The 22,680-nt window shown below is 35.2% G+C and overlaps 1 protein-coding gene across 5 annotated transcripts in view; it reads left to right on the top strand.

Annotated features, from left to right (window-relative positions):
- The window catches only part of LOC106478298 (ATP-binding cassette sub-family G member 1-like), a 110,267-nt gene that overhangs the window by 77,647 nt on the left and 9,940 nt on the right, over positions 1–22,680 (top strand). For 4 of the 5 annotated variants that reach the window (XM_022381871.1, XM_013938828.2, XM_022381872.1 and 1 more), the window contains exon 12: positions 15,572–15,727. In XM_022381871.1, the coding sequence (XP_022237579.1) occupies positions 15,572–15,727 (156 nt within the window). Of the gene's footprint in view, positions 1–15,571; positions 15,728–22,680 lie in introns of those variants that run through there. The other variant, XM_022381874.1, reaches the window with a different exon arrangement.

The raw sequence follows: 22,680 nt of genomic DNA, 5'->3' as shown, positions 1-22,680 counted from the left end.
GCTCAGTTACTTCAGATTTAAAATCTGTAGTAACAATTGTATGTGTAATTTTGTGTGATTAGTACTTTGCAGATATATTTGAAATCCTCTTCTCTGGATTGAATATAACTTTTTATGGATTTTCTTTTTTAAATTAAAAGCTAAAGTTGATTATTAAGTGAGATGCTAGCACAACATCATGTTCTTTTCTATATATCACTACACACAAAAAACTAATGATGATAGCTTTTGCTATAGAAAGGAACTTTATTTTTCATCAAGGTAAAATTGGTGGAAAAAGTCTTCAACTTTTGAAAATTAATTGCAATTTTTATTTCAAAACCTCAGACTTACAATACTAGAAACCAGGTTTTGACACCCATAATGGGCAGAGCACAGATAGCTTATTATATAGCTTAACTTCAAACAAACACACAAAACCTCCTAGACAGTTCTGACTTTGCTTTTCCTTCCATAAGTTGAGACAGTTTTTCATACTCGGGGCTCTTTTTTTTTTATGATATGCCTCATCCCACATGACTAGTTTGGTACTGTAGGTTTAATAGAAACTAAATGAAAGCAATTTTCTTTGCTTTTGAGTAGCTCAACTAATCATAGATGTAGCTTGGTCTGTAATGTTTAATTCAACACTGTTTCTTCTAATGACTCCCAATTAAGTTGAGTTTTTAGGATATTTAGTTTATGAATTTCATTTCCTGAGTAAAATACAAATAGGTTTTGAATTTCCATTTAATATACATAAACCCTTATTATTTTGTATATGAGAGTTATTCTGTTCCTGTATCTGGATTTTTATACTTGTGTGAACAATTAAGGTATTAAAAATATATGGTTTCCAAATTGTATATTTTTTTTTACCAGGTGTGCTTATTAATGTAATTATCAGAGAGTGTGCTAGTACTCTCTGATTAGGGATGGCACAAATGCCCATGTTGAAGCAATACAAAAGTCATCAGAATTTTCTTCTCTATAGGTAATCAGAAGCTAAGTATGAAGAGCTACCTAGTACAGTCACTCTATCTCCAGTGTATATGCTGCTTTTCATCCATCCAGAGTGTTCTAGCAGTAACTATGATTTTACCATCACTTGATATAGCCAAACAGTCTTCACGATCTTTTACTATGTATTTTATTATTATTCTATGCAAAATTTATAAAGCTTTAGAATACACTCTATAACCTAGTAACCCACATACACCATCTTATTAAAAAAAAAAGTAAGTATCAGGAAAAAATTTTATCTCCAAATATAAAAGTTATGTAGGGCTGGCAACTAGACTTGAAAAAAGGAACCACACAAGATAGGGTTGGAAGTAGACATATCAGTTGATCCGGCTAATGATTATATAGCAGACTAAGTCACCTTGACGTTATGTGGAGAATAAAATCCCTACATTACTGACTTCCTCACTGATAAAAGAAATATAACCAGAATTTCCAATCGTAAAATGTTACTCTATTGTAAAATAGTCATAAAAGTAGTATTCTAATGTTAAGTAAAGATATAATGATGGAAGCTGTGATTCTATTCAAATCTCAAGCTTCTCATTTTACAAGATTAGCTATTTTCGTTCAGTGCTGCTCTCTATATGCAAAAATTTTCTTTATGCATGCCACAAGCCTTGTGCTCCCCCCTTGTTGGAATTAGTACATTCCAACATGTCTCTCATTCAAATCATCATACACCATCTATTAACCAATAGTAGCATAGTATGCTCACATGAAGCATGTGACTCCCTCTACACTCCTCTACCGAACCTTCACTACTCGTTTGGCAGCTTTCAAGTACAGACATTTTCTTTTCTGCTTCGTGCTTCCCAAGTGACACATTTCTGATTTTCATATGAAGTGGTTCTTTTTTTTTATTATTATTATTTTTTACATTACCACATTTTTCCCAGTTTATTATCATTGCTTTTCTGCAATAGATAATTTTGTGCAGTTTTTGTGAGTTATGAATTTCAAAGTCCATGTTACCACTTCAGGGATCACACCAATGACTAAACTTCTATCTCAGACCTCAGGTATGAGCGACCCGACTGTGGATCTTTCTGATTTTGTCTGTCAGGAGATTGAATGCTACTTGGGTCACCCTTTGCCCTCTGATGTTACCCATGCTCATTCAGAGTTGCCCCCCAGTGGCACAGCGGTATGTCTGCAGACTTACAATGCTAGAAACCGGGTTTCGATACCCGTGGTGGGCAGAGCACAGATAGTCCTTGTGTAGCTTTGTGCATAATTAGAAACAAACAAACAAACCTTCAGAGTCTGCTGACATTATTCAGCATGATGACAATTTTGATTGTCTTTTTCCTCCTGAGTTTGCCGTCCTCAAAGATCATGGATTTTGTATCTCAGGTTTGTGATGTTTTGTCTCTTTTTTCCCTATTTCTTATTCCCTCATCTTTCTTTGTTTCATGAGCATTTTTCTAAACTATTTTTGGCGTTTCCTCCCTCTCCTGATAATCGAGTTCATGCAGATCAGTTTCTTTCCCAATTAGGTGAAGGGATCAGTGTGCTGTGCCCCCGAGATCCTCTGATCACCTTACCCTTGCTTACCAACAGGCAGAATATCAGTTTTTAGATCACCAGTTATTGTGATCTTTATTACCTCTTTGGGGGTGGCTTCCGAATATAATGTTAGTCTCACACATGCCCAATATTCTTGCCATCATCTTACCCTTCTCCGGTATCTGTCTTCTATACATCTCCTCTTGAAGGTTCTCCACAGAAATCCCGAGGGATTTTCTGCCAATATCCTTCACCTTCGCTCTTCCACTTTGGCTCAGATTTCTTCCTCATCTTTCTTGTTACATATGTGGTTTCATAGTTGTTGGGACGTTATTGGTAGGAACTCCATTCTGGCTCATGTTAATTTACCCTCCACTTATCTCAGGGATTTACATCTTGCTCCCTTTCTTCAACATTATGTCTTTGATACTGTCCTTGATGATATCGAGCTGCGGATAACATCTGCCCAACAACAGTCCACCCTTTCAACTTTTGTGGCCCATTTCTCTCAACCAGAGCCTTCCATGCCATTTATTCCCATTCCCCGTCCTTTGTCCTCCCATCTTTTACCTGTTCCTTCAAATCTGGGTACTTCTTTTCGTCCAGGTCATCGTCGACCTATCGTCTGTTGTCAATAGTACTGGTGACTACTCGGTGGGTTCGGGGCCTTGTGGAGCTCGTTTCTGGGATTTTCTTCCTCGCTGGCTCCCTTTTCTTGAAGATCAACAGATGATAAAGGTTGTTTCACACAGACTCATTCTCACGTTTCTTTCACCGCCTACCATTTCTCCTCACCTTGTTTCTGGCAGAGACAATTCAGGATTTGCTTTCACTTTAACTCTCTTCGAAACCCGACAGCAAGAAAATAGAAGATTGGTTAAGTATTTTATTTATAATTTTTTATGTTTATTCTTTATTTATTATTATAAAATTAATTAACATCTAAAAATATGGATCATTTTAAGTTATCTAAGACTAGAGTAGGTAAAATAAGTAACAATAGTGATACAATTAAAATTGTTCATGAGCCATGCATGCAAGCAGCTTGTAGTAGCTCGTGGGTAATGTAATTCAATAGCATAATGTGACCTGCATGTTCTCCAAGTGATTTACAACTCTTATTGGCACGGATAGTAGTTAGACACGGGCAAATAAAATAAAATTTCAAAGGGCAATAAAACAATAAAGTTTAATTATGAATAGATGTATACTGTTACGAACTTAAAGCTACTTAAGGTATACGAATGTAGTTTTATGTTACAATTTGAAGTCATTCTAGAAAGAAAAGAAGGGTAATTTAGGTTTATTTCTTTTTTTTTTTGGTGGTTACAGCATTGATCCAATTGACCAATCCTGTTTTGAGATAGGGTTGAGAAAATAACAGATAAACTAAAAAGTTTTACATTAAAAAAATTTTTGAAATGCATTTAAGAGGCTCTAGAGATTACACAAAGGAACTTTGAGATTTTTGAGGTGAGGAAAAGTATTTTTAATTTTAAAATAAAAGTTACTTTGCACACGGACTATTCAAAACAAATACTTAATATATTCATGGATAAACCTTTGATTCATTTTATTAAAAATACTTTGCTAGCATTATTTTTTTGTATGTGAAAGACAATATTAACTGAAAGACTGCCAAATTTTGTGAAGATATGCAAACTATTGAAAGTTATAAGTATTAAATCTATAAAGACTTTAAACAAGTACAAAGAGGTCACGTGGTCGGTCAAGTTCACCGAGTCCGCGTTGAGAGAGTTAAACCACAACAGACATCTGAATGGGGAATAAGACTCATTAAAAAAATTCCAGTACAAAATAATGTGAAAGTATGAACTTAGATTTTTTCACACAAATGTGGCAGTTAAGTAACAGATAAAAGCAGTCAAAAGTTAGCTTTTAACGTACATTTCAAATCAGACATACTTCTGAAATACTGAAAGCTTTTTATTATTGAGTTTGAACTCATGCTCTTCTGACTCAAAATATCCAGTTGTGCTTTACAAATTGCAGAGCATTCGTCATTTATGCATTAAATCAACCACATGCTGTGTAACTAACTGTGCATGTCAGGGCATCTGAAATAAGCTCTGCTTTCCCCCAATAATTTAGATTTTTTTGTTGATGGTTATGCTATTCACATCAAGCAATCTTTTCTTCTTGATGAATTCTGAAGAAGCTAATACTTCTGTTCCTGCATCACTCAGTTCTTCTAATGCTTCTGTTTGTGACCTTATTCCTTCTTCTTGTTTCAGCTTTATTTCAGCAGTTTTCCCCTGAAATGTAGGGAATTCCCATATCTGCATCCTGAGAATTTATCATTCACCGTATTTGTGCTATTCATGTCGAGTGTTTCAGAGGTGTCGCTGGCAAGTGTCAGGGTTTCTTGTATGCCACTAGGATGGGTCAATACCCTCTTTTTTCTTATATTCATGAACAAGCCATAGTTGCCTACTCTGTCTTCACATCAGCATTCTCATTTTCATATCATGGTTATGATGATTTTACATTAATCTTCCTCACACTAGTTATTGGTGGTAAAATATTTTCATTTTCCTGGTTCTTTTTCTAAAGAAGTAGATATTAAATTTACATGTTACTTTGACTGCAGCACTTACTAATTTGGTTTCTATCGAGGCATGGCTTACTTGTTTCTTTGATATATATATACTTAAAGCTATTTTGCAGAGGATTTATCTTCCATCCCAATATTGTTAAGGATTTTCAATGGGCCTTTTCCTTGAAACATTTTGCAAGTATTTCTCTACATTTGGTTTCTCACTCACGTGAAATAGAGATACAAGAGGGATTGGCCATCTCAACCCTGACGATGAATATTTCTTTTCAGATGAATCCACCTCTACATCTATTGCAGGGATATCTAGGGTCATGTTTTCATCTATGGAATCCTTGGCTTTGAGACTATTGGGTTCAACAGAATCTTCAGTTTGGTTTTTATATCTACTTACATCAACCTCATCCCCTTTGGAATTTTCAAATTTCTTTACTCCTTTCATATAGTTTAGCTGTTGGATCAGGAATTTTCACACCCTTTGTCATAGGGGTTATCAAAATGGTACTTTTGTTTTCCTGAGATTTTACTTTTGTTTTTTTGTAGTGTTAAAGTGAACAAGATAGGAGATCATTATTAGATTTTTTTCTCATCTCAATTACTGTCTCGAAATTCCTTCTTTCAAGATAGAATCTATGTAAATTTTTATGCAAGTTCCTTCATCTAGGTTATTCAATGTTGAAGATGGATATGAAAGATGCATATTTACACATTCCAACTCACGATTCTTCTTATCCAGTTCTTCATTTTGTACAGTGGGGAGTAGTTTTTCTGTTTGAGGCTCTCCTTTTTGGTCTGGTTTTGGCACCCCTTTCTTCACACCTGTAGTCAAATCTTACTGGCCTTCCACACACACACACACACACACTACATATTGATTTTCATCATTACATGGGCAGCTTGATTATGCTAATTTGGTTGTGTCAATAGTTGTTGACTCACAAACATTTGACAACTAAGTTTGCATCTTCTCATCAGTTGTTCATACACCTAGTATATTGGATTAACACTGTTAAAAGCACTCTTCACCAGTATCTTTTGGCTTTGCAATTCCTAGAGTTCTAGGTGCACCTGTTTCTCTCTTCTCATCCTTCTGCCAAAGAAGTCATCTTTGTTTTGGGGATGATGTCTTTTTCTCTACCACAATTCCCATCAGTTGTGCTTATCTGAGATACCTTCAGTTGGACCTTGCCTTTCATTAGCACCTAACCTCAGACCCACTGTCTTAGAGTTTACCAGAACTGGGCAATTTGTGGTAGATTTTAGTTAATTATTTGACAACCATATTAATTGATTACATTTGATTAATTGTGTTGCATTGTATTCCACAAACAGTGGTACGTACAAGCAAAAAACAGATGTTGGCAGCAGGTGTTGCCAACCAGTTGTCTTCCCTCTAGTCAGCAGTTCAGAATTAATGACAGTGGCATAGTCTTAGTATCTTTGCCATAACAAAGACAGATGGTTATGGGAATCAAACCCCGCCTTCCCTTTCTGAATCACCAAAGATGAACAAGCTTGAAGAAAAAAAAAACTTATAAGGCCAAAATTGGTTAAAGCACATATAACCCATTATATAGCTTTGTGCTTAGCAATATTTTGATTACTTTAGTGGAATATTTAAAAAATACTAATAATTAGAAACTCAAGTTTTGGGTAGTTGATTACTTTTATGATAGTCAATATAATTGTAAGTTTATATAATAAAAGTAATAATTGGAAACCTTTAATTTCAATTAATCAAAAATGTGAATACATATAAAATTCTGTAAATTATAAAAGTAATTGCTGTTCATAGGTAATTAATTAAATCACCCAGCTCTAGAGTGTACCACAAGAGGTTTCTCATTTCTTCCTCCGTCACCAGATTTGCATCTGTTCACTGGTACCTCTCTACAAGGCAGGAATGCCATATTGGGGAACATCATATTGCAGGTCTTTGGTTTACTCAGGAGTCCAAGTTTCACATCATTTTGTTTGAATTTTGGGCAGCTCAATGTGTGTGTGTATATAGGGAATTCCTGCTGTTGTTGCAACACCAATATCTTTTTGGTACACACAGGCAATTTGACTGTGGTGTTGTATATCAATAAGAAGGGTGGAACTCATCCTCGAAATCTTTGTTTTCCAGTAATCTCTCTTCTTTTTTTTTGTCCATTTACATCATGTCATTTTGTGAGCTTGCCATGTGCCTGGTGTTATGAAAATTTTGGGCAGATTCTCTTTCCTAAGTTTGTCAGCTTCTACCAACGGACTGGACCCTTGGTTTTCCTATGGTTGATGCATTTGCTGCAGTAATAAATCATCATCTGCCACTTTACTGGCCTCCATTTCTAGATCCAGCTTCTCTAGCAGTGGATGCCTTGAGCCAGTCTTTGGATAATCTTTTGTTTTTCTATGTCTACCCTATTCTTTCTCCTTCAGATATTGGTAAAGATACACTTAGTAAAATCAGAGTTATAGTATGTATAGTTTCACACTTCCACAGTGGATCGAATTGACCAACTTGGCACTGAAAATGTTAATAAAAGTTACTGCTTTTAATGATAAGAAAAATTATCCATAGAATCTTAGATTATGTTATAGCAGATTTTTTTTGATAGAATATATCTGAAAATACCTCAAAATTTTATGCAAATAAAGCAAAAATCTAACTGAATTGCTACTATATTATTAATATCTGTTTATTTTCCTAGTGCATAAAATATGAAAATTCATACCTTTAATATCATGCATTATTTTTAGGTCTAATATGTTCTTCTCTTATCACTTTGTTTGCAAATTAATAGAAGCATTAAACCTATAAGAATGAAATTAGTTCATTGGATCAACATAGAAACTGTGAAACTACACATACTATAAATGTAAATTTACTTGGCCAGGATCTGTTTTTAATATTAGTCCATTAAGAGAAATATTATACCTATAAGAACAATGTTAGTTGAGTTGACCAATATAGAAACTGCAAAACTGTACTTACTATAACTCTGAATTTACAATGTATATCATCATGAAATTTGCCATGATTTCTCTGTTGCACACACAAAAAAATTTAATTAATAGATTTTTTAAATAAAGTATTTCAGACAGTGAATTTCCAAAGCCTTACTGAGTGAAAAGTGATTTTCATGCTAAGAATAAAAATATACTTCTTTACATCTTACAGTTTTCATATTTTATTTGCATAAGGTCTAGAACTTCCTAGATTAACATAATACATTTTTATCAGAAAAAACTTGTTATTTCTTTACTTTCTTTGCCCTAACATTAACTGTAAAGATATTATAAATCTACAGTGAAATGAAAAGTTGAAAAATTTGAAATAAAATGAATTATATCATTTTCATTTCTCTGCACTTGCTGCAGAAAGTTCCAAGCTACTTATCTTAACACTTTCAACTTTTAACCTTTCTCACATCTGTTTTCTTTTACTTTATGGTTGTATTACTTCACTTTATACCATTGGATTAGTAATTCTCCCATTAGAAGCAGTAAATCACAGCAGGAGCCATTAGCTGTTTCCCAGTTGAGTTAACTTAAACAACATGTGATCTAGCATCATATTTCACACCACTGCTCAAGATAGTTTAATGTTGACATTTTATTTTAATGAAGTTTTGTTACACTAAGCTGAGAAGTTTATAATTTTAATTACTTTTTTAAACAATATGTATTACAATAAATATACATACATTAAAAAAGGATTTCTAGTACTTGCAGCATACTCAAGTGTCCCAAAACTGTTATAATTTATCCCGGTTTCTAAGTAAGCTATAAATAGGTCATGAAAATTCTTTTACTCTTCAGAGTACCAAATCTGATAAACCAAGCAATTCTTGTTGAAAAAAAAGATAACAGAAAAATTGAATACAAATTTGTAAGATTTACATGTGAGACTGCTCTTTCTATATAGTGTATAAATGTGTCCATCAGCCATGTAAAGTTGATTAGCAAACAATCTTCAGAGTCAGAGAGAGAGGGGAGGGGTTTCTCTTACAGGTTTGACAGATTTGTTGATATCTTGGAAAATTAGAGGTGGATGGTATAATATCTTGATTCTTGCTTGAAATATATTTTTTGTGATTCTTATTGGTTGGAAACTTTAGCAGCCTTATTTAGAGGTTAGAAAGTTCTAAAGTGAAGATATTGGAGCTCACACACATCACGATACATAGAAATGAAGTTTGAAATTTTTAAAGTATTTTTTCAGAAATTAAGAAGTTAAAATAATTAGAGAAATGCTGAGATCTAGCTGGTTGTGAGTCACTGATGTTTAAAGATTGAATTGTTTCAGTGTAGGAAGTGACAAGTGTTGGAGATGGTTTTTAAGATCTTTATATAAAACTAGAAGAAGATTAAGTGGTGCAATACAAGGAAGAAAACAAAACTGTTGTACATACCAATATAGTTTAACATGAAATAATACTGTTTATTTGACTGACTTTGAGTGGTCTGGCAACTACAACTAGACTGTTTCAACTACAGTCAAACATGCATATGTCCAGTCAGAGAATGAAGAAATAATGCTTTTCTAACTTTAGCAAATAAAATACAAAATTTCAAATTGGCCACTCCATTCTCATGGGGAAGTTGAAATAGCAACAGTTGAAGGTCACTTTCCATAATTTCTAGTCCAACATACCATAACAACACAGAAATAATGCAATGCCATGTCCTACTGAAAAATGTTGCGATTACAAGGAATAGGTTTACACTAGTCAAAATTGAAATTGTTACAGACAACTAAATTCTAGAAGTACTACATCACTTTTGAGTACAACAGAAATAAAGTTATAGAAAGGCTAGCAATTTTGATAGCTATGGCTACTACAACATTACTATGTATATTTCTGGTATGGTATTTCCCTCCTTTCACAAGATTAGCTATTCTCGTCCAGTGGTGCCTTCTGCTCTCCTATTGGAATCAATTGATTCCAACATGTCTCTTATGTAAGTTATCATGTGTCACTGCTCCGCCAATAGGAGCATGATATAATCACGTGATGTATGTGGCTCTCTCTATATATCTTTGCTGAACTATCATTGCTCATTTGGCAGCACTTGTGCTTGGATGTGTTCCTTTTTGTTTGTTTAAAGTGACACATTCATATTTAGTATACTCATGAAGTGGTCTTCATTTATTTTCACTTCTAGTTTATATTCACTGTTTCTTAACTTCACTTTGATCCCTGTTTATTATAGTCACATTGTAATTTATACTTTAGATTCATAGTTGACTCTTTCTCATTATGAATTCCGAAATTCATGTTACCACTTTGGGGGTCACACCTGCGACTAGTACTATGCCTCAGGCCTCAGATGTGAGCAACCTGGCCGGGGACTTATCTGTGTATATTTGCTGGGAGATTGAATGTTACATGGGTTAATCTTGCTCCACTTCCTCCTGAACAAGCTAAGTCTGTTCAGGTGAAAGAGGACTTGGATCGCCTGGTTCCACCTCTGGTTTTGCCATGTCTTCCCACACACTGCCTGAGCATCCCCCCCCATGGGCTTCAGATCAGTTTGCTCTTGCATATCATCGTGCTGACTGTCCTTTTCTTTACCAACAATTGTTAGGTTTCATTTTGCCTGTTTGGGGTGCAGCCCCCGAATTTATCATGTTAGTGCATTCCTTCCAGATTCCTTGTTGCCTCAGAAGACCTACCCTTCTGGACTGAGATATTAACGTGGTCCTCCAGTCCCTCACTCTACCACCGTTTGAACCACTTTACATGTGTTCCATGTTTTACCGTTCTTTTAAAACATTTCCTTCTCCTCCTAGCCTGTGGACAACAAATGTCTAATTTGTTTGCCATTGACATTTCACTTACACTTTACCAACCTACCTATCTTCTTCTTTATTTGGACCATTCCTTCTTCCAAAAGACCTCGGTGGCTAGGAAGGGTAACTCCTCCTTTTCACCTATTTCCCTTCCTTTATTTCTCATCTCTATCCTTGTTTTGTCTGGATAGATTTCTATGTCTAATCCATACTCTTCATTTTTATATTGCCCGCACAGATTCCTTCCATGGTACCTGTACCCAACTCTTTAACCCTTGGCTGTTTTCCTCTACCCACACCAGTTGGGTTCAACTTTTGATTCAATTGGCTTCTTCCTCCTGGAATTTATTCCAGTTGTCTTCTCGTCAGGTTCGACACTTCACCTTTTTTTTCACCTCTCATCTTTGTTGGCCATTGGAGGAAATCTTACAATTGGACATGTGGATTACACCTAATACGTTCATCTCCCATTATTTACACCATATCGCAGTTTCTTCTTTGTTGGGTTTTTGTCTTCTGCCTGTGGCTGTTCTTCAGGATTCAGTGCAACTTTGGCTGGATAAGTTTATATTCATACTTTTCTTTTCAGGGGCCCTTGCTTCATTTACTCATTATATGGTTCCCGCTTTATGGTGAGTGGTACCTGACCACGTATTCTTCAACTGTACTACCGATGGACTGCATGGGTAAAGCAGATGGTGATAGCTGCCCATCCTTGCCATGCCTTGTATTGAATAAATTGGTATGGTCTGCTTTTTAAAATAGGGTTTCATGGTCACCCATTGCACTGTCTTGGTGATAACATTCCTGCAGATTCTCCACCACCTTTTCAGCCCCCTTCTTCTAGTGAAGTATGGGAGTCCTAAACACTTTCTAGTTCCAAGCCACTGGAATGGTTGACACTGAAGGTACCCTCCCAAATGTGTTCCACACAATGATGGTTATAACTATTCAGTGCAGAGTAGGGCGGTGGTGTTCTTTGGATGTAGATGACATGCTATCTTCCAATATGCAATATACAATCACAGTCATCCTATTCCCACTTGGATGTTGGTACCCCATGGCTGGGTTTTGGATTTAGAGTAGAACCAATCAATATAAGTCCTCACACGTGTTCTATGGTTGTCTATATTTCTCCCTCGAACATACTCCTTCTGTGTTGTGAGTCACAGTGTAGGTAAGGGAGATTGTTCCAGTTCTGTCCTTTTTGCTATCCCTTGTTTTATTTTATTACAAGGATGTTATTGCTTTTTGGATGGTTCCAATCAATTTCACTGTTGGGGGTTCATTTATATTATATAGACATCCTTTCGATACCAGATGTCGGGTCCCCAGATCGATAGATCAAAGCTAACACATGTCATGCTCAGGAGTGGTTCTAGATTCTCCCAGTCTCTTGAACTTGAGGTGAAGATAGTATGATCCTCATCCTGACCACGTGTAGATGTCGATTCCCAGTGGCATGGGTTTTGGATGTAGTTGACTTACCAAGTATGGTCTGTTGCACCCTAGCCACTCTACACCTAGAAACACATTCTTTGTTTTACCCACTTTTATACTTTATGGGATTTAGTTACATATATATTTAAATGGTTAGGATCACTATCCTGCTACAGTTCTCTCCCACTTGGATGTGCTCCTTTCTTTTTCCACCCTTATTTACTACACATTTCAAGCATGGGCAAAGAGTATACTTGGTTTAGAAGTGGTGCAGATCCCCTCATCAGATCTTTGGCTCTGACTCTCTCATTTCCAGGGATATCCTTCAGATGCTTATGGAGGTACTTCTGTTATTTCCTCGTGCTGATCCTGCCACCTAATCAATGTGGGATTCTAGCTTATCTTGTGAGAAGAGGGAGGTACTGTATCGAAAGTTATAATTTTAATATACTGAAAATGTATTTCCAATAGATACTTCCCTCCACTCACACTTCCCACCCTTCCTCCCCATTCTCTTCTGGTGCTTACATTTTCTACCAAACATCAAAGTAATAGTTTGGTAGAGACGTATAGAGGGAGTCATCATCCGTCAAGTAAATCACAACTCTGTTGGTGGAGGAGTGACGCATGAAGATTTATATGAGAGACATGCTGGAATCATTCGATTCCAATAGGGGGAACAGAAATCTTGTGGCATGTATAAAGAAAAAATTTAATATAGAGGGCACCACTGATTGAGAATAGCTAATCATTTAAACAGAAAAAAGTACCTATGGGAAATACATCTTTAGTATTGGAAAATTTCACAAAACTAGGTGTTGGTCCAATGGTCCTACGCACGTACGGTTAACTTATTGCCCATGTACTTTAAATACAAGAATCATTTGTATAATACACCATTTCTCAACCTTTTTAATAACACAGCCCACCACAGAAAATTATAGAAATATGACACATATGGCAATGTTATTTCATAGTTGCTATACTGGGTTTGTGCGTGTGACTTTAATTTATAGTTAGCATTTTCAAAGTATTATGTAGTTTGCATTATGCTCTTGCTTTTTGCAACATATTTTAAAATATTGTCATCTAATCTTAAGCTTTTTTTTTCAGTCCGTGTCAAATTGCTTTGCAGCCCACCAGTGAGCAGTGACCCACTGGTTGGGGAACACTGGCTTAACAAACAGTAGTATTAATGCCCCTGTGGTGGTTCAGAGTTATACCTAGTAGACACTGATCTCTGTAACTACTAGAGATTCAAGTACCCTAATATGCAGAAAGACAGGTGTAGTGATATATAGTACTAGAATGAAAGAGACAAAACTTAAAGTGAAACTGAAGCAAAAGAAGACAAAAGAATGGATGATTATATGGGTGGAAAGGGTTATTGTATTGTAATAGTGTGAAGTGAAAAGTAAAAAAAAAATATTTAAAGGTTAATTAAAGTTTAAATAATATGATCAAGAAAAGCATCCGATAAAGGTTAAAATGCTGACAAATCTTTAATAGCAAGTCTTAAATCTTTCAGGAAATAAATACATATACTCTCTTATTGAAGACACAAGATAATCTTCCAAAGCCACCAAAACTGCATTCATAGCTTACCTTCTCTCTGTAGCTAACCAGTTAGAAAAGTGAATCACAAGAATCTGGAAATATTTTTGCTTCTTATGGTTATTATAAAGCAATCTTCTATACACATTGTAAAGTAGATTACTGTATACAACTATTTCACAAAACAGTAGATAGTTTCTGTGATTAGAATTTAGCTTATGAACTGAACTGGATTTACTGTGTTCTTAGTCATGACTCAGGAGAATCTAAAACATTGGACTTGGGAAAATCCAAAACATTTGTTGTTGTGTAATACAACACATACTATATTAAAGTAAGATGGCATCAGAAAAGAAACACAATAACCTTGATCATGCATGCTTTGGAATATTATGAGTGAAAGTAAGATGTGTAGTATTTATGTACTACCCTTTTCAGTTCTTTCATCAACACGTATTTTTGTAAACTTTGCTTTACAACATCTATATCACATAAAGGTCACTGTGTTATGTAGGAATGTTAAACAGCAAATTCTGATAGTTAACCATTAAACTAAAAACATACATATTGGATTAAATTCTCTAAAACTGACTATATACACCACAGTAATACACATAAAGTTATATTACATCTTAGTCTACCAAAAATCAAAGTTTAATCAACTTAACAAAACAGTTTCTCAAGCATACTTTCTTCGGTAAAGGAACTGTCCATAGAACTTAGCTGACACACTGGATTCCTGGTTGTTGCTGATAAAACAGCAAATATTCTTGATCTTTAATAGTTTTGTTTTGAGTTTATTGCAAGTTACAGCTTTTACAGTAAGGAAGAATATTTTTTAAACAGGTACGATCATTCTCAAGTTCTAAGATGATAGGCATAAAGAACATAAATTATACAAAGAAACCTGAACTAATGCTGTACTTGAGAATGATTTGCACCGGTGATTTAAATGTGATACTTGTTTTGAAAATATTCTTCTTTACTGTACAAGCTGTTATGTAACTTGTAATGAGATAATTCTTGATTTTTATTAGGAAATTGACATTCATATCTAACTGTGTAATGAACATTTTGGATCAATATAGATGCAAGCCAAATGTCTTTTTTTTTTTAATTATATTAAATATACCATCTGAAATATGTATGCTGAACAAGATCATATTTCTGAGCTTATATATTCCTAGTGGATAATTAATAATACTATCAAGTATCCACAATGTCCAAAAGGGTGAATTTGATGTCAGTTGTTCAATAATGAACACAAGGACTGGTCAGTTATTTATTATTACATAATCACAACTGCAACATGAATATGAATTACCTCTGAGAATGTCTGCTTAAATGGTGCCTAATACATATTTTTTGTTCTTGTCAACTGTTTCTTAATGATGTAAAAAGCATTACATCGTTCTATTTCATTTGTATTCACAATTTTTTCATTTTATATTCCCCAACTCTATTAAGACAGAGTTTCTACTGTGAGTAAATAAATTCTTTTGATGTTTTGCAAGTTTTCCCTTAATAATAAATCTGCAGATAATGATTTATAAGCTTAATATGCTTCAATACTTAATTATCAAGTTTTCTCTTGTAATGGTATTAATGTATTTTTATACTTCTCTTAGAAATGTGTATAATAAATACATAAGAAGATAACATTTTATATTATTCTTTTAGCTAACTATTTTTCTTACATTTCTTACTTGCAGATAATTTTCTCCCTGCTCTACAGTAGTATTGTGTACTGGATGACCAGTCAACCTTTCGATTCATTGAGGTTTCTGATATTTCTTGTTATATCAGTTCTTACATCGTTAGTGTCACAAGCCTTTGGACTAATACTGGGTGCTGCCTGTGATTCTCAGGTGTGTATTACTTTAGAAATGTTACATAACATTTTCAACTGTTTTGTGATAAGGGAGCTCTGTCTCCCAAGATATGGTAAGCAGGTGTATAAGGGAAGTTTGGGTACAGTGGGTATCTTAGTTTGTCAAACCACCTAAGTTACCCACTCTACTCAAACTTCCCTCATATCATATTCCTGCTTATCATATCTTGGAAGACAGAGCTCCCTTGTCACGAAACAGTTGATAAAGTTGTACAACACATAGTTTCAATAAATTTGTGTATTAAAAGAGAGAAATATATATGTATCTATATCAATGTGATAGTACTGTCTGTTGTATGTCCATGTAACTACTTTGCAGGGTTTGGATGGATTTTTGCCAAAATGGGCATGGAGGTTCATTAGGTCCATGCGGGGATACATACAAATTTTCAGTTTTGCAGTTTTTATGTGCATTTTTTACCACTACTTTGACCCTTGTTGATGAATCTTCAAATTTGGCATAAAGGTTTGTTGGGTCCATGCAAAGATACATGCAAATTTGTGGTTTCACATTTTGTGTTTTTACATTTTTTACAATTACATATAAGGGAAGCAAGTTTTCATGCCCTAAGATAGCATTTCTTTCATTAATCATGTAGTTACATAACTTCGGTCCAGGGGATGGGTACTCCAGCTAGTATATATATATATATATTAGGACAAAATATATTAAAGTTAGTAAATAGGTCAATATTCTCTGCAATTAAATGCTGCTCTGTAAAAGAGTGGGACCTAAAGTTTCTTTGCCAAACAATCAGTTTGCAATAAGCAATATCCTAGTTTGAATACAGATAAAATTTGTCTTATCCTCCTCTGTGTATTAGTAAAACTTTCAAACAGCAGAATACTGTCAAGTAAGTTCTTAGGATATATAAAAAGATTAGTATTGCACTGTCTATACATATATATGTACATGTATTAAAAAAACAATAGCCAGCTTAGAAAAGGTTGAAACATCAGTTAAAATAAGTTTTCTTACAATTGTCTGGAGTGTAAAGGTTGTTTTTTCTTAAATCTTATGATCAAAATGTGTAAATCCCTCGAGTATGCACTGCAAATTTTGAAATACAATAAAAAATTTTCAACAATTAACAGAAATCATCCTAGTGATACAGCATTATACATTGTACAAAAACTGGTCAGGAAATAAGTATAAATAAGCTTTCTACAACAGTGCTGAAAAAATAATTTGATACCAAGAGGAATCCAATGTCTCATTTGACTACCAATGGTAAATAGATAGAGACAGACGGATAACGTCAATTGAAGGGTCAAAGATCATGCTGTTTAAACTTGCTTTCTTCCTTACAGGTTTTATATAAAACAAGATAACACGGCAGCGTTAAAATGACATTCTGATTATAAAAACATGTACAAAGATTCCTATCTTTGTATTTCAGAAAAGTCTAAAGTTTCAGCTTTAATATCAGACCCTGTGAGAAACAACTGTCTAATCGACGGGATTTTCAATTACTATGATACTATTTATGATGCTGCATACTCCTATAGTTTAACAGGTATATTAAAATAACTGCATTATTTAGGCAGTTAATTTTATTTCTGATCGAAATTGGTTGCTTGCTTAGATTAGAATCTATTAATAACAAAAAACAGTGAGTAATCAACACCATTTTCTTAAAACCTGACCAGATTCTTTACAATAGGTGTCTGTGACTTGTTAGCAATAAATTTCAACAACAAACAAACACCTACTGTAAAGAATCTAGTCCATCCATACATATATAAATAGCTGACATTGGTAAGCTAGCCAGGATCTACAGGGGTAAACAGCAGTAGAAGAGACTGGCAAATAGGCCTATAGATGCAAAGCTGTAGTGGTGGCAAAACTATTGTAGAAGTCACAACACTACATGACCATGTCAACTGACTTTGGATTGAGTGAGGTGAGTAACTTAGGTTTAAAGATAGTGATCTAAGAGAGTTTGTTAAGCAACAACAAGACCTAGAGAGAGAAGAGTATAGGCAGAAAAAGAGACTGGAAATAGAGAGAATAAGAGCACAAATTGAGATCATCAAGCTCACCCAAAAGCAAGACTAAGGACCCAAGAATGACAATGGGATCAGTGCCAGCTGGCCCAAGCTGCCCAAATTTAATTAACATAAAGTTGATATGCATGCTTTCCTGGAGAGGAATGAAAGACTTGCCCAAAGTCAGAACTTAAACAAAAGTGACTGAGCAGTCTGTCTCATCCTCCTTCTCACAGGAAAAGGCGTACAAGTATATGGGCATAATATCAGAAGCTTCCATGGACTATAGCAAGTTAAAAGTGGCCTTGTTGAAATGCTATTAATTTACCGAAGAAGGTTTTCACTAGAAGTTCAAAGTCAAACCTGACACTGGAGAAACTGCATTTAAGTTTGTGACACATCTATGGCAATACTTCACAAGGTGGACTAACATGGCCAAGAGTGAGATAGTTTTGGAGGACTTGGCAGATCTATTAATATGTGAACAGCTCATGGTCATGTGCTCTACTGAAATGTCACTGTTCCTAAAAGAGAGAGCACCAAAAGATGTCGATGAGATGATCAAGTCAGCAAGACAACAGATGGAAGCCCATGGAAAGAGTATAACTGGCAAGTCCAAAAATAACTGGTTAACGTTGAAACCAGGGGTGACTGACCAGAAGTAGGATGCCATTGAAGGTGACAAGAGATTAATAGAAGAGATGCTATTCTTGTAATAAAATCAAGCACAATGTCATCAACAAGCAACAGCAGAAATCTCAACATAAAGCAGCTGAAGCTATCTACAAAGATGGTGCTGGCAATAAGTAAGAAAAGAATGACTGTCACCATGGATGCCACTGCCAAAAGAACAGAATAGAGACAACTCATCAGATTCATCAATCAGTGCATGATTGATGGTCAGAACATGTGCCAAACTTCAAGAGGTGCCAACAAACCACAACATGCCAGTAGGTGAAGGTTATATCAGAGTCAAGAAAGTACAAATCCTACAAGACACTGGGTGTAGCAGTGCAGCAGTGAGTACCAGTCTAGTATTTGATGATCAGGTGATGGACAATGTAGATTTCTGTGTGTTGATTCTGTCTGCCATCTTCTTTCCTCCTACGTGCCACCTAACAATCCACTCATGAGCTAACATCATCACTTGAGTCCAGTATTCTGTTGATATTATGATCTGTTTAACTTCCTCATTAGAACAGCCTTGATAGATCTGGTACATCACTCCCTTCTGATCCTCAATTCTGTAAGCCCCTTTCCACTTTGTTTTGTACTGAACTTTCTGCCAGATACTGTCCCAAAGTTTCTGCAGTGAAGGGTCATTCTTCTATGTGCTCTTTAGTTCTCATAAACCTACAATCGGTATGTCACCTTTGGAGACTTGCAGGGGCTTGATTTCTTGCTTGCTTTTCTTTTCTTGAGATCTTGTGGTGACTGCAGATACTTCATAAGTCTCCTCTCTGTCTGGTTCCTCCAAACTTCTACTGTCATAGATGGATACTGTCATACACATGGCCTAAAGTCTCCCACGAAGTATGAAGTGTCCACCTTTATTCTTGCTATGGAAAACTTTCTCAATGTCCCATGAATCACTAGCAACTTCTATTGGCCAGGAGTCATTGGAAATGTGACCAGATTCTGCAGGTCATGTGACATCTGCCAAAGGACAATACTTAGAGGGAAGGTAGCCAAGGTGTCACTGGATGAGATACCCCTCATAGAAGAGCTGTTCAGTAGAGTAGCTGTGGACATGATCAGACCACTAACACCTGTATCTAACAAGGGCAACGGTTATGTGCTGCCAGTAGTTGACTATGCATTACATTACCCAGAAGCCATAGCAGATAGAGATAGAGAGAGTAGCAAAGCCCTCCTGAAAGTATTTTGCAGAGTAGGCTTTCCGAAAGAAGTCTTGAGACTAAGTTTACCTCAGAACTGATGCAAGAAGTGTGCAGTCTCATCAGTTCTAGGCAGCTCTCTACCATTACAACCCCTTATGTAATGGACTTTGTGAGAAAGTCAGTGGAGTCTTAAAGAGCATGCTCAAGAAGATGATTGGGACAGGTACCTGCAGGTAGTATTATTTGCTTACCACAAGCAGTTACAGGATTTTCACCCTTATTAAAAGCACCGTGAGAAGGAGAAGAAGAGTCAGATATGAAGAAAGCATAAAAAATATACTCTCTTCTGAACAAACAATATGCTCTGACTCCATTTCATTTCCTTAGATGTAATCACTTTGTACCCATAGAAAAAGGCTAGAGAGCATCATCAACCTCGTATCTTCACTTGATCAGCACTTTTGTCCTGTACAACAGTTATTTTAAATTTGGATACACTTTGTAGAAACAAAAGAAAAAAGCAGCAGTCACACCTGCAATAATATTCATGTATATACTAGAAACCAAAACCCTTGACACACATAGAAAAAATAACAAGTTTAATTCCATTAGTGTGATACAGATACATCTGTGACATTTAATATTTGGTATCATGAAAGAGAAACACTACAGCAGTTTTACTATTTCCTAAACAACTTCACCCATCAATCAAGTTCACACTAATACTAGCCAATGCAAAAGGAAACTTAACATTCTTAGACATAACTAAAAATTACACATTACACCACCCAGACCAAGTCAAAAGGGGAAAAATAATAGGAAAAATAAAGGTAACAAAACGAAACTGCTCCATGCCTAAAATGTTATAACAATGTTTTCAAATCACTAAAAAACAAAAAATTACAACAGCAACAGACCAAAAAACATAAAAGACCTATATGAAAACACCCACAATGAACAATCTTTTCATAAACAACATGATCACAACCAAGATTCATAAAGCCATTAAACAATCCCAACTGACAATCAATATAATGCAAAAACCAGGTGAAAAACTGAAAGAACTATTAGTTTACTGTTCATGCTCACAAACAAAATGTGCCAAAAAACAATGCTATACCAGAGAAAACGGAGCACACCAAGTGTGCCACACCAAAAATGTAGTCTATCAAAGCATATGTAATATATGTGGAGATACGTATAAAGAAGAAACCAGATAAACCTTTACACACAAGCATCTCATAACACACCAGTGTATTATGTATGTATGATCAACACAAAACTGCCCCAGCAGAACACTTCATAAAAAACACGGAACCCCAAACACAGAAAAACCCATTTAAAGTTTCTATCTAACAAAAAAAAAGAAAGATTTTAGAAAGAAAATAAATGGAAGCTGTACTCATTGACAAAAAAATCCAAAAATCCAAGAATGGATAGTACATGTAACTAAACTGCCATTCAAAAATAACATCGTACCAGTACATGTAACATTATTACATTTAGTTTAAAACTAGCATAAGCTGGCGTATCACACAGTCTTACTATTTGTCTTTAACAATGCTAGAAAACTGTTTATTCTTTCAACTTTAAATTTTTGTTTCTTAGCAGCATCTATTTGTTTTTTTTAGTTTATCATAAAGCATTTTGTAATTCTATTTATTTTTACATTTCCTGTAAGTAATATACAGTACTGTGCAAAAGTGTTATGACCAAGTCAAAAACTAGATTTCAGGCTACTTTCAAAGAATAGTGGAAGGTAAGTCACAGGTGAAACATAAAAGAAATTTTATCCTCATATTTAGTACAACAGAAACTCGGTGGAAGTGCTTGAATTCAGCAAACAGTTTATATGTTGTGTCCTCCTTTTGCTTTAATAACTGCAGACAGTCTCTCAGGTATTGTTGCAACATACTTAATCAAAATGTCCTTTGGGATTTTACTCCAAATGTCTCTAATACACTTCCATAAAGTTTCTTTGGAAGTGACTTGATTTGTCAAGTTTTTGATATATCAAACCCAGATCTGCTCAATTGGGTTCAGATTGGGGCACTGTGGAGGCCATTGTATCATTTGAATGACTCCAGCAGCTTCTTTCTTAGCTAAGTAATTTCTGCATAGGTTTGATGAGTATTTAGGGTTATTATCTTCTTGATAATAGAATCCTTTACCAATGATACACAAACCACTGGGTATACCATGACGGATCAGTATCTGATGGTACTTGCGCTGGTCCATTATTCAATCTATTTTGCAAATATCTTCTGTCACCTCAGCAGAAAAACATCCCCAAACCTTCACACTGCCTCCCTTCCCCATGCTTCATAATAAGTGATATGCATTAAGGTAAAACATATTCATCTTTCTTCTGCCAGACATACAACCTACGCTTTGAACGAAATATTTCAAACTCAGATTAATCTGTCCATTATTCCATTTATTTTGCAAATATCTTCTGTTGCCTCAGCAGAAAAACACCCCTAAACCTTCTCACTGTGTCCCTCCCCCATGCTTCATAATAGGTGATATGCATTAAGGTAAATAACTGTCACCTTTCGTCTGCCAGACATACAACCTTCGCTTTGAACGAAATATTTCAAACTTGGATTAATCTGTCCATAACACCCTTTTCCAATCATCAACAGTCCGGTTTTATACTTTTTAGCAAATTTCAGTCTCTTGACAATATTTGGAGATCAAAGTAAAAGTTTTTTTTAACTGCTACATGACCAAATATTCCATTCTCGCTGAGTCTTCTTGATAATGTAGATCTGGACACTTTTCTGTCATTTGTGCATGGTCGTTTATATCATGCTTGAGATCAGTGGCAGTTTTCCTCCTGTCCTGAAGGCTGCATAAACAAAGATACTTAACATCAGTATAATTGAGTTTAGGTGTTCTGCCTCTTCGATTTCTATTTTCAAATTTACCTGTCTCGGTCTCACGATCTAGGGTGTACTTGACAGTGTTTGGGGTTCATTTCAAGTCTGTATCAATTTGTTGGATAGTCCAACCAGCAACATGTAAAGCTTTTATGCGAACTCTTTGCTCTACTGACAATTCTCTGTGCATGACAACAAAACTTAATATATTGTGTTAA

Source organism: Limulus polyphemus, unplaced genomic scaffold (genome assembly GCF_000517525.1).
Source record: "Limulus polyphemus unplaced genomic scaffold, Limulus_polyphemus-2.1.2 Scaffold197, whole genome shotgun sequence".
Lineage (NCBI taxonomy): Eukaryota > Metazoa > Arthropoda > Merostomata > Xiphosura > Limulidae > Limulus > Limulus polyphemus.
The sequence above is the reverse complement of the archived record's forward strand: the minus strand, read 5'-3'. Positions and strand labels throughout refer to the sequence as shown.